This window comes from Mustelus asterias, unplaced genomic scaffold, assembly GCF_964213995.1.
Source record: "Mustelus asterias unplaced genomic scaffold, sMusAst1.hap1.1 HAP1_SCAFFOLD_4908, whole genome shotgun sequence".
NCBI classification, from domain to species: Eukaryota; Metazoa; Chordata; class Chondrichthyes; order Carcharhiniformes; family Triakidae; genus Mustelus; species Mustelus asterias.
Genome location: NW_027594851.1, coordinates 1 through 11,699, shown reverse-complemented (window position 1 = coordinate 11,699; position 11,699 = coordinate 1). Strand labels below are relative to the sequence as shown.

At 51.5% G+C, this 11,699-nt stretch overlaps 1 protein-coding gene across 1 annotated transcript; it reads left to right on the top strand.

The window, feature by feature from the left end:
- Window positions 1-457: 457 nt before the first annotated feature.
- Window positions 458-11,283, top strand: LOC144491280 (uncharacterized; the record flags this gene model as incomplete). Its single annotated transcript, XM_078208957.1, has 3 exons — window positions 458-581; window positions 4,583-5,255; window positions 11,159-11,283. Coding segments are annotated over 3 exons (922 nt in total), but the record flags the coding sequence as incomplete, so codon positions are not given.
- Between the last annotated feature and the right edge of the window lie 416 nt (window positions 11,284-11,699).

Sequence of the window (11,699 nt, the reverse complement as noted above, 5' to 3'; positions counted from 1 at the left end):
AGACTGGAAAGAGCGACCACGGGATGTGGGTGGAGTGGGGAGGAGGGGGGGGGGCAGAGAGTCCATGTCAGTTTGAGGGAGGAGGAGAGTCATTCTCCCCCCCCCCCCTCTGTCCTTCTCCCCCTCCTCTCTTCTCCCCCCCCGCCCCCTCTCTCCCCTCCCCCCTTCTCCCCCCCCTTCTCCCCCCGTCCCCTCTCTCCCCTCCCACCTTCTCCCCCCTCCCACCTTCTCCCCCCTTCCACCTTCTCCCCCCTCCCCCCTTCTCCCCCCTTCTCCCCGGCCCCCTTCTCTCCCCCCCCTCCCCCACCCCCCCCCCCCCCCACCCGGGCCCCTTCTCTCCCCCCGCCCCCCGCCCCCCCCCCCTTGCCTCCACACCCCTCCCTCTCATATTCTCCCCCCCCCCCACCCCTCCTCCCCCACCAGTCACTCACTCTCTCTCCCCTTTATCCCCCAAAAGCTTCGATTGCCGTTACATCTTCTCACGAGTGATCGAGAGGTCGGATGGCTCGCTCCTGGCTGTCGAATCTCCCCGACGGATTTCAATCCTCACCCTCACCAAGCTCAGCAGGCCCCCCTCTGAGGTAGGTGCACCACCCAGTCCTGGCTCATTTCCTCTTCTCCCGCTCCCCCAGCCCCACCGTTCGATCCAGTGACTCCGGCCAAATCTGCCTTCGAACTTTGAGACGCAGCTTCCTTTGCCAAAGCAAAGGGTAGCACGGTGGTGAGCACTGCTGCCTCATAGCAGAGACCCAGAACGCTTGTAAAAAAAAATACCTGCATCTGCACCTTATGCGGCATAAGCTACAGGGCTGGGTACAGGAATCATAGAATCCCTGCAGTGCAGAATAAGGCCATTTGGCCCATCGAGTCTGCACCGACCACAATCTGATGCAAACCCGTCCCCATAACGGGTCCATAGGACTCTGAAATCGGCCCCGCAGGTGGAGGAGGTGGTTAAGAAGACGTATGGTGGGCTGGCCTTTATCAATCGAGGGATTGAGTTTAGGAGTCCGGGGATAATGATGCAGCTATATAAGACCCTCGTCAGACCCCACTTGGAGCACTGTGCTCAGTTCTGGTCGCCTCATTACAGGAAGGATGTGGAAAAGATTGAAAGGGTGCAGAGGAGATTTACAAGGATGTTGCCTGGATTGAGTGGCATGCCTTATGAGGATAGGCTGAGGGAGCTCGGCCTTTTCTCCTTGGAGAGACGAAGGATGAGAGGTGACCTGATAGAGGTGTATAAGATGTTGAGAGGCATAGATCGGGTGGACTCTCAGAGGCTTTTTCCCAGGGTGGAAATGTCTGCTAAGAGAGGACACAGGTTTAGGGTGCTGGGGGGTAGGTACAGGGGAGATGTTAGGGGTAAGTTTTTCACACACAGGGTGGTGGGCGAGTGGAATCGGCTGCCGTCAGTGGTGGTGGAGGCAAACTCAATAGGGTCTTTTAAGAGACTCCTGGATGAGTACATGGAGCTTAATAGGATGGAAGGTTATAGGTAGGTCTAGAAGGTAGGGATGTGTTCGGCACAACTTGTGGGCCGAAGGGCCTGTTTTGTGCTGTAGTTTTTCTATGTTTCTATAACCCCATGCATTTATCCAAGCTAGTCCCCCCTTGTCACTAAGGGGCAATTTAGCACGGCCGATCCACCCTAACCAGCACGTCTTTCGGACAGTGGGAGGAAACCGGAGCACCCGGAGGAAACCCACGCAGACGTGGGGAGAACGTGCAGGGACAGTGACCCGAGCCGGGGATCGAACCTGGGTCCCTGGCTCTTTGAGGCAGCAGTGCCAACCACTGTGCCCCCCCCCCCCCCCCCCCGCCCTTGGTGGAAGGTGGGATTAGAAACGTGCTCCTTGGGTGTCCTTGGGCTCACACGGGCAAGATGGGCCGAAGGGCCTCCTCCTGTGTTGGAACTGTTATGCGGAAACTGGTTTCGAAGCATCTGCCCAAATGGAGTTGTGCGTGTACTGTTCCGCAGGTAGGAGAGTGGAAAAAGTCCAACAAGGAATCCGCACAGGAAAGGTGCAGTCACTATGCTGGGGGTGTACTACAGGCCACCCAACAGCCCACGGGAAGTGGAGGAACGGATATGTCAGGAGATTCTGGATATGTGCAGAAAAAATAGGGTTGTTGTAGTGGGAGACTTAAATTTCCCCGGTATAGACTGGAAAGTGCTTAGGGCTGGGGGTCCGGACGGGGAAGAATTTGTAAAATGCGTACTGGAAGGTTCTTTGGAACAGTATGGAGATAGCCCAACTAGAGAGGGGGCTATACTGGACCTAGTACTGGGGAATGAGCCCGGTCAGGTCGTCAAAGTTTCGGTCGGGGAACATGTGGCAAATAGTGACCACAACTCTGTTAATTTTAGGATAGTAATGGACAAGGACGAGTGTTGTCCTAAGGGGTTAGGGTGCCAAATTGGGGGAAGGCTAACTATAGCCGGATTAGGCAGGAATTGGTGGCCGTTGATTGGGAGAGGCCGTTCGGGGGTGAGTCCACGTCTGGCATGTGGGAGTCATTTAAGGGACAGTTGATAAGGCTGCAGGATAGGCATGTGCCTATAAAAAGGAAGGATAGGAAAGGTAGGATTCGAGAGCCGTGGATAACCAGGGAAATTGAGGATCTGATCCAAAAGAAAAGAGAGGCGTACGTTAGGTCCAAGCAACTGAAAACAGATGGAGCTCTGGAGGAATACAGAGAGAGTAGCAAAGAACTCAAACGGGGAGTTAGAAGGGCAAAAAGAGGTCACAAAATGTTCTTGGCAGATAGGATTAAGGAGAATCTGAAGGCATTTTATTCATATGTTAGGAACAAAAGAGTTGTCAGGGAAAAAGTCGGACCTCTCAGGGACAAAGGAGGGGAATTATGCTTAGAACCCAAGGGAATAGGGGAGATCCTCAATGAATACTTTGCATCGGTATTCACAAAGGAGAGGGACTTGTTGACTGGGAGTGTCTCAGAGGGAGGTGTTGACCCGTTAGAGAGAATCTCCATTACAAGGGAGGAAGTGTTAGGTTTTTTAGGTAACATTAAAACTGACAAATCCCCAGGGCCTGATGGCATCTATCCTAGACTGCTCAGGGAGACGAGATGTAATCGCTGGGCCTCTGACGGAAATCTTTGTCTCTTCATTGGACACAGGTGAGGTCCCTGAGGATTGAAGGATAGCGAATGTGGTACCGTTATTTAAGAAGGGTAGCAGGGATAACCCGGGTAATTATAGGTCAGTGAGCTTGACGTCCGTGGGAGGGAAGTTGTTGGAGAGGATTCTTAGAGACGGGATGTATGCGCATTTAGAACGGAACAATCTCATTAGTGACAGACAGCATGGTTTTGTAAGAGGGAGGTTGCGCCTTACAAATTTGGTGGAGTTTTTTGAGGAAGTGACAAAAACGGTTGATGAAGGAAGGGCCGTAGATGTCGTCTATATGGATTTCAGTAAGGCATTTGACAAAGTCCCTCATGGCAGGTTGGTTAAGGCTCATGGGATACAAGGAGAAGTGGCTAGATGGGTAGAGAACTGGCTTGGCCACAGGAGACAGAGGGTAGCAGTCGAAGGGTCTTTTTCCGGCTGGAGGTCTGTGACCAGTGGTGTTCCGCAGGGCTCTGTACTGGGACCTCTGCTATTTGTGATATATATAAATGATTTGGAAGAAGGTGTAACTGGTGTTATCAGCAAGTTTGCGGATGACACGAAGATGGCTGGACTTGCGGATAGCGAAGAGCATTGTCGAGCAATACAGCAGGATATAGATAGGCTGGAAAATTGGGCAGAGAAATGGCAGATGGAATTTAATCCAGATAAATGCGAAGTAATGCATTTTGGAAGAACTAATGTAGGGGGGAGTTATACAATAAATGGCAGAGCCATCAAGAGTATAGAAACACAGAGGGACCAAGGTGTGCAAGTCCACAAATCCTTGAAGGTGGCAGCACAGATGGAGAAGGTGGTGAAGAAGGCATATGGTATGCTTGCCTTTATAGGACGGGGTATAGAGTATAAAAGCTGGAATATGATGTTGCGGCTGTATAGAACGCTGGTTAGGCCACATTTGGAGTACTGCGTGTAGTTCTGGTCGCCGCACTACCAGAAGGACGTGGAGGCATTAGAGAGAGTGCAGAGGAGGTTTACCAGGATGTTGCCTGGTATGGAGGGTCTTAGCTATGAGGAGAGATTGGGTAAACTGGGGTTGTTCTCCCTGGAAAGACGGAGAATGAGGGGAGATCTAATAGAGGTATACAAGATTATGAAGGGTATAGATAGGGTGAACGGTGGGAAGCTTTTTCCCAGGTCGGAGGTGATGATCACGAGGGGTCACGGGCTCAAGCTGAGAGGGGCGAAGTATAACTCCGATATCAGAGGGACGTTTTTTACACAGAGGGTGGTGGGGGCCTGGAATGCGCTGCCAAGTAGGGTGGTGGAGGCAGGCACGCCGACATCGTTTAAGACTTACCTGGATAGTCACATGAGCAGCCTGGGAATGGAGGGATACAAACGATTGGTCTAGTTGGACCAAGGAGCGGCCCAGGCTTGAAGGGCCTGTTTCCTGTGCTGTACTGTTCTTTGTTCTTTTTTCAGGAGTCGGAGGTGGATCAGGATACGGAGTCAGGAGAGCGGGATGAGGAAATGGATCAGGACACGGAGTCAGAGAAGCGGCATACGGGGTCGGAGCAGGATGTTGAGTCGGAGAAGCGGGATACGGGGCCGGAGCAGGATGCTGAGTCAGAGAAGCAGGATGCGGAGTCGGAGAAGCGGGATACGGGGCCGGAGCAGGATGCTGAGTCGGAGAAGCGGGATACGGGGACAGAGCGGGATGCTAAGCCGGAGAAGCGGGATACGGGATCGGAGCAGGATGCTGAGTCGGAGAAGCGGGATACGGGGCCGGAGCAGGATGCTGAGTCGGAGAAGCGGGATACGGGGTCGGAGCGGGATGCTGAGTCGGAGAAGCAGGATACGGGGTCGGAGCGGGATGCGGAGTCGGAGAAGCAGGATACGGGGCCGGAGCGGGATGCTGAGTCGGAGAAGCAGGATACGGGGCCGGAGCGGGATGCGGAGTCGGAGAAGCGGGATACGGGGCCGGAGCGGGATGCGGAGTCGGAGAAGCAGGATACGGGGCCGGAGCCGGATAAGGAGCTAATGAACGTGAGCCACGGTAACTCCGTGGTACCCTGGGGGATGCACAACCCAGAGGCCTGCGACACGTCGGTGTGGCTGACCGTGGTGAGGGAATCCAGCACAACGTTGGGAGGAGGTAAGACTCGAGGGCCAGCACGGTGGCCCACTGGTTAGCACTGCTGCCCCACAGCGCCAGGGCCCCGGGTTCGATTCGAGCCTGCTCCGCCATCTATCACGATCATGGCTTATCATCCAACTCAATAGCCTAATCCTGCTTTCCCCCCATAACGTTTAACCCCATTCGCCCCAAGTGCTGTCTCCAGCCGCCTCTTGAATACATTCAATGTTTTGGCATCAACTCCTTCCTGTGGTAATGAATTCCGCACTCACCGGGTGAAGAAATGTCTCCTCATCTCCGTCCTAAATGGTCTCCCCCGAATCCTCAGACTGTGACCCCTGGTTCTGGACCCCCCCCCGACCATCGGGTACATCCTCCCTGCATCTACCCTGTCTCGTCCTGTTAGAATTTTATAAGTCTCTATGAGATCCCCCCCCCCTCATTCATCTGAACTCCAGTGAAAACCATCCTAACCCAGTCAATCTCTCCTCATACATCAGTCCCGCCATCCCCGGAATCGGCCCGGTAAACCTTCTCCGCACTCCCTCGAGAGCAAGAACATCCTTCCTCAGAAAAGGAGACCAAAACCGCACACAATACTCCAGGTGAGGCCTCACCAAGGCCAATTGCAACAACGCAGCCCCACTCCTGTACTCGAAACCTCTCGCAGTGAAGGCCAACATACCATTTGCCGCCTGCTGCACCTGCACGCTTACCTTCAGCGACTGGTGAAAAGAGCTTCGACCCAGTGTCCCTGTTCCCGTCTGTGTTGAACCCGTCCCGAGGGAGTCCATTCAGCCAGCACTGGCGCTCTTTGAAGAGCTGCGCGTCCAGTCCCCCAAAAAAGCTTTGCTCATCCTCCCCCGTCCTCCAGGTCTCTACACATCAATTTTCCTCTTCGGGGAGGCGAGTGCCCCTCGCTGTGCAGTCGGACTGTGTGCATTGTTACACTGGAGTCCTTCGAGCCCATGTTCAGAAGACTGTATGAAGCAGGTTCCCCACTCCCCCCGCCCCTCCCGAGAACTAACCCTGAAACACCCAAGCAGGAGAGTGCCTCACCTTATCTGTAAAGAGTGTGTGTGTGAAGTGGTGTGACCTGCTTTTCAGAAACTCCGACGGGTTAAATACAAAATAAATCCCTGACACCGACTCTAAAATCAACACTTAACAATTTTTTTGTCTAACTGTGAACAAATTATGAAACGATTAATTGTTTTATCAAAAAGGTTGACAACCCAGGACCAATCCTTTTGGTGGAAATATTGATACGTCATAGAAAACATAGAAAAACTACAGCACAAAACAGGCCCTTCGGCCCCACAAGTTGTGCCGAACACATCCCTACCTTCTAGACCTACCTATAACCCTCCATCCTATTCATAGAAACCCTACAGTGCAGAAGGAGGCCATTCGGCCCATCGAGTCTGCACCGACCACAATCCCACCCAGGCCCTACCCCCACATATTTTACCCGCTAATCCCTCTAACCTACACATCCCAGGACTCTAAGGGGCAATTTTTTAACCTGGCCAATCAACCTAACCCGCACATCTTTGGACTGTGGGAGGAAACCGGAGCACCCGGAGGAAACCCACGCAGACACGAGGAGAATGTGCAAACTCCACACAGACAGTGACCCGAGCCGGGAATCGAACCCGGGACCCTGGAGCTGTGAAGCAGCAGTGCTAACCACTGTGCTACCGTGCCGCCCTATTAAGCTCCATGTACTCATCCAGGAGTCTCTTAAAAGACCCTATCGAGTTTGCCTCCACCACCACTGACGGCAGCCGATTCCACTCGCCCACCACCCTTTGTGTGAAAAACTTACCCCTAACATCTCCCCTGTACCTACCCCCCAGCACCCTAAACCTGTGTCCTCTCGTAGCAGACACTTCCACCCTGGGAAAAAGCCTCTGAGAGTCCACCCGATCTATGCCTCTCAACATCTTATGCACCTTTATTAGGTCTCCTCTCATCCTTCGTCTCTCCAAGGAGAAAAGACCGAGCTCCCTCAGCCTATCCTCATAAGGCGCACCACTCAATCCAGGCAACATCCTTGTAAATCTCCTCTGCACCCTTTCAATCTTTTCCACATCCTTCCTATAGTGAGGCGACCAAAACTGAGCACAGTACTCCAAGTGGGGTCTGACGAGGGTCTTATAAAGCTGCATCATTATCCCCGGACTCCTAAACTCAATCCCTTGATTGATAAAGGCCAGCACACCATACGCCGCCTTAACCACCTCCTCCACCTGCGGGGCTGATTTTAGAGTCCTATGGACCCGGACCCCAAGGTCCTTCTGATCCTCTACCGTACTAAGAGTCTTTCCCTTTATATTGTACTCCTTCATCCCATTTGACCTCCCAAAATGGACCACGACGCATTTATCTGGTTTGAAGTCCATCTGCCACTTCTCCGCCCAGTCTTGCATCCTATCTATGTCCCTCTGTAACTTCTGACATCCCTCCAGACTATCCACAACCCCACCAACCTTCGTGTCGTCGGCAAACTTACCAACCCATCCCTCCGCTTCCTCATCCAGGTCATTTATGAAAATGACAAACAGCAAGGGTCCCAGAACAGATCCCTGGGGCACTCCACTGGTGACCGACCTCCATTTAGAAAAAGACCCATCTATACCCAATCTCTGCCTCCTTTGGGCAAGCCAGTTCTGGATCCACAGGGCAGCAGCCCCTTGGATCCCATGCCAAATATTGATGGAAATATTGATACCTCATCACGGGTATAAAAGAAGGGGACAAAGAGAGTTGGCCTTTATAAATCGGAGTATCGAGTATAAAAGTTGGAGTGTTATGGAAAGGTTATATAAGGCATTAGTGAGGCCGAATTTAGAGTATTGTGTACAGTTTTGGTCACCTAGTTACAGGAAGGATGTAAATAAGGTTGAAAGAGTGCAGAGAAGGTCCACAAGGATGTTGCCGGGACTTGAGAAGCTGAGTTACAGAGAGAGATTGAATAGGTTGGGACTTTATTCCCTGGAGCGCAGAAGAATGAGGGGAGATTTGATAGAGGTGTATAAGATTTTGATGGGTATAGATAGAGTGAATGCAAGCAGGCTTTTTCCGCTGAGGCTAGGGGAGAAAAAAACCAGAGGGCATGGGTTAAGGGTGAAAGGAGAAAAGTTTAAAGGGAATATTACCCACTCTCTGCCTCCGGGGGCATAACTATAGGGTTCGTGGTGGGAGATATAGGAAGGATATCAGAGGTAGGTTCTTTACGCAGAGAGTGGTTGGGGTGTGGAATGGACTGCCTGCAGTGATAGTGGAGTCAGACACTTGAGGAACATTTAAGCGGTTATTGGATAGGCACATGGAGCACACCAGGATGATAGGGAGTGGGATAGCTTGATCTTGGTTTCAGATAAAGCTCGGCACAACATCGTGGGCCGAAGGGCCTGTTCTGTGCTGTACTGTTCTATTAGAGGGGGGCTTCTTCACACAGAGAGTGGTGGGAGTGTGGAATGAGCTGCCGGATAAAGTGGTAAATGCTTTTAACATTTAAGAAGAACTTGGACGGGTTCATGGATGAGAGGGGTGTGGAGGGATATGGTCCAAGTGCAGGTCAGTTGGACTAGGCCGAAAAATGGTTCGGCACAGACAAGAAGGGCCAAAAGGCCTGTTTCTGAGCTGTAGTTTTCTATGGTTCTATGAACAAACTGAATAAATCCCTTTTATTAACTATTCCCGAATAAAACAGGATTCTAGTGGGATGCTGTTGCAATAAATAGAATTCCCACTCATTAACAAAAAATAGAATTCAGTCACTCTCTAAATTACAACCAGGTTTGGTGTCTTCTGGAATATTCTGGACCTTCTTTCTTCTTTGGTACCTTTGCTATCGAGTTGGCGCTTTTTCTCTAAGACAGACAGGTTGTCAACCTTTTTGATAAAACAGTTAAACTGAATTAAATCACAAATGGACATTCTGTCAATCTTATTGGCAAAATAATTAAACCCAATCAAATTGACCGAGGGACAAATCAAAAGGAGCGGCCCCCAAAAAGAAGGGAAGCGCCCGAAACGAGAGACAAAGCAGAAATGAAACTTAAAACGTCAAAACTAAAATGCGACGAAAGGGGTCGATGATGCATCCCCAGCCCCTGCGGTGCCCAGCGCGCACGGAAGGCCTCAACAGTCCACTCGGACGCCGCATGCTCCCTCTCCAGGGGTACCCGGCTACGAGTCTAACCCTGCTGAAGGGGCAGACAGTTGGGGGTCACAACCTTTTTGGTCACCTGCTGCATGGACCTGTTTATGGCAAATTTAGCCAAGCCCAGGAACAGGTTCGTGAGGACGTTGTCCGTCTTTCCCGCACCTCCACCCCCCCCCCCCCCCCACCCCCACCGGGTGTCCGTAAAATGAGGAGCAAGGGTAAACAAAACGTCAACAGAAGGTTTTTTTGACTAAAGGGTGTGCAGCCACCTATGGTGTTCAATGTAGGCATAGCTCACGGCTTCCCCAAGGTTGTCCTATGTTGTCAAAACCATCAGCTTTAAATTTAATAGGTTCTTGGTCTCCAAGTGCCTGATCCAAATTGATTGGCGAAATTCAAAAGCCTGTTGCCTCGGTTACAAACTGCTGCTTGGCCTTTCGATACAATTGTTTCAGTCTGGGCTCTCTGTGTACGTTTTCAAGTCTCGAAGCACAAAATAAAAAAACACCACCTTTTGAAGAACAAAGAACAGCACCGCACAGGGACAGGCCCTCCGGCCCTCCAAGCCTGCGCCGATCACGTTGTCCTACCTCGACCAACCGCTTATATCCCTCTATTCCCCGTTTATTCATGTGTCTATCCAGATAAGTCTTAACTGTCGCTAACGTATCTGCCTCAACCACCTCACTTGGCAGCGCATTCCAGGCCCCCACCACCCTCTGTGTAAAAACCTCCCCCGCACATCTCCACTCAACCTTCCCCCCCCCCCCTCGCCTTGAACTTGTGCCCCCTTGTAATTATCATTTCCACCCTGGGGAAAAGCTTCCAACTGTTCACCCTATTCTATACCCCTCATAATTTTATAAACTTCTATTAGGTCACCCCTCATCCTCCGTCCTTCCAGGGAGAACAATCCCAGTTTATTCAACCTCTCCTCATAGCTAATACCCTCCATACCAAGCAACAACCTGGTAAACCTTTTCTGTACCCCCTCCAAAGCCTCCACGTCCTGCTGGTAGTGTGGCGACCAGAACTGGGCGCAGTATTCCAAATGCGGCCTAACCAACGTTCTATACAACTGCAACATCAGACCCCAACTTTTATACTCGATGCCCCATCCGATGAAGGCTAGCATGCCATATGCCTTCTTCACCACCTTTTTCACCTGTGCTGCCACTATTAAGGATCTGTCGACTTGCACACCCAGGGACCATGCAATGCTTTCCCCCAGCATAATCCAGGACCCCCACGCACCCGGGACATTCTCTCTTCCACCTCCTCCCGTCGGGAAAAAGATACAAAAGTCTGAGGTCACGTACCGACCGACTCAAGAACAGCTTCTTCCCTGCTGCCGTCAGACTTGTGAATGGACCGACCTCGCACTAAGCTGTGACTGTCACACGACATTCTGCACTCTCTCCTTTCCTTCTCTATGAACAGTATGCCCTGTCCGTGTAGCGCGCAAGAAACAATACTTTTCACTGTATCCCAATACATGTGATAATAATAAATCAAATCAAATCCTTTTCCTTCTCCCCTATATACTCTATGAATGGTATGCTTTGTTTGTATAACGCAAGAAACAATACTTTTCACTGTATCCCAATACATGTGATATCAAATCAAAATGTAGCAACGTGCACTTGTAACCAACACCAAATTCTAACTTCGTACCTCCCAATCTATAATTACTTGACCCTACGTCGCAACAGTACATTTAATATAATTTGTGCCTCTCCTCCTCCAGCTCGGACGATGCTGTGCGCGGACTCACAGGGATCACTGTGGTGCTCCGCGTGGGATCCCACTGCCGTCCCAAAAGATGAGTCGAGCCAACTATTTGACCAGCTGCCAACCTGGAGACACAAACAGGTAAACAGGATGCGCAACTCTCTGGTACAGTGACAGGGGCCGGGCTTTGGGTTGGGTCAGGGCTTCACCCTGTATCTAACCCCGTGCTGTACCTGTCCTGGGAGTGTTTGATGGGGGACAGTGTAGAGGGAGCTTTACTCTGTATCTAACCCCGTGCTGTACCTGTCCTGGGAGTGTTTGATGGGGGACAGTGTAGAGGGAGCTTTACTCTGTATCTAACCCCGTGCTGTACCTGTCCTGGGAGTGTTTGATGGGGACAGTGTAGAGGGAGCTTTACTCTGTATCTGACCCCGTGCTGTACCTGTCCTGGGAGTGTTTGATGGGGACAGTGTAGAGGGAGCTTTACTCTGTATCTAATCCCGTGCTGGACCTGTCCTGGGAGTGTTTGATGGGGACAGTGCAGAGGGAGCTTTACT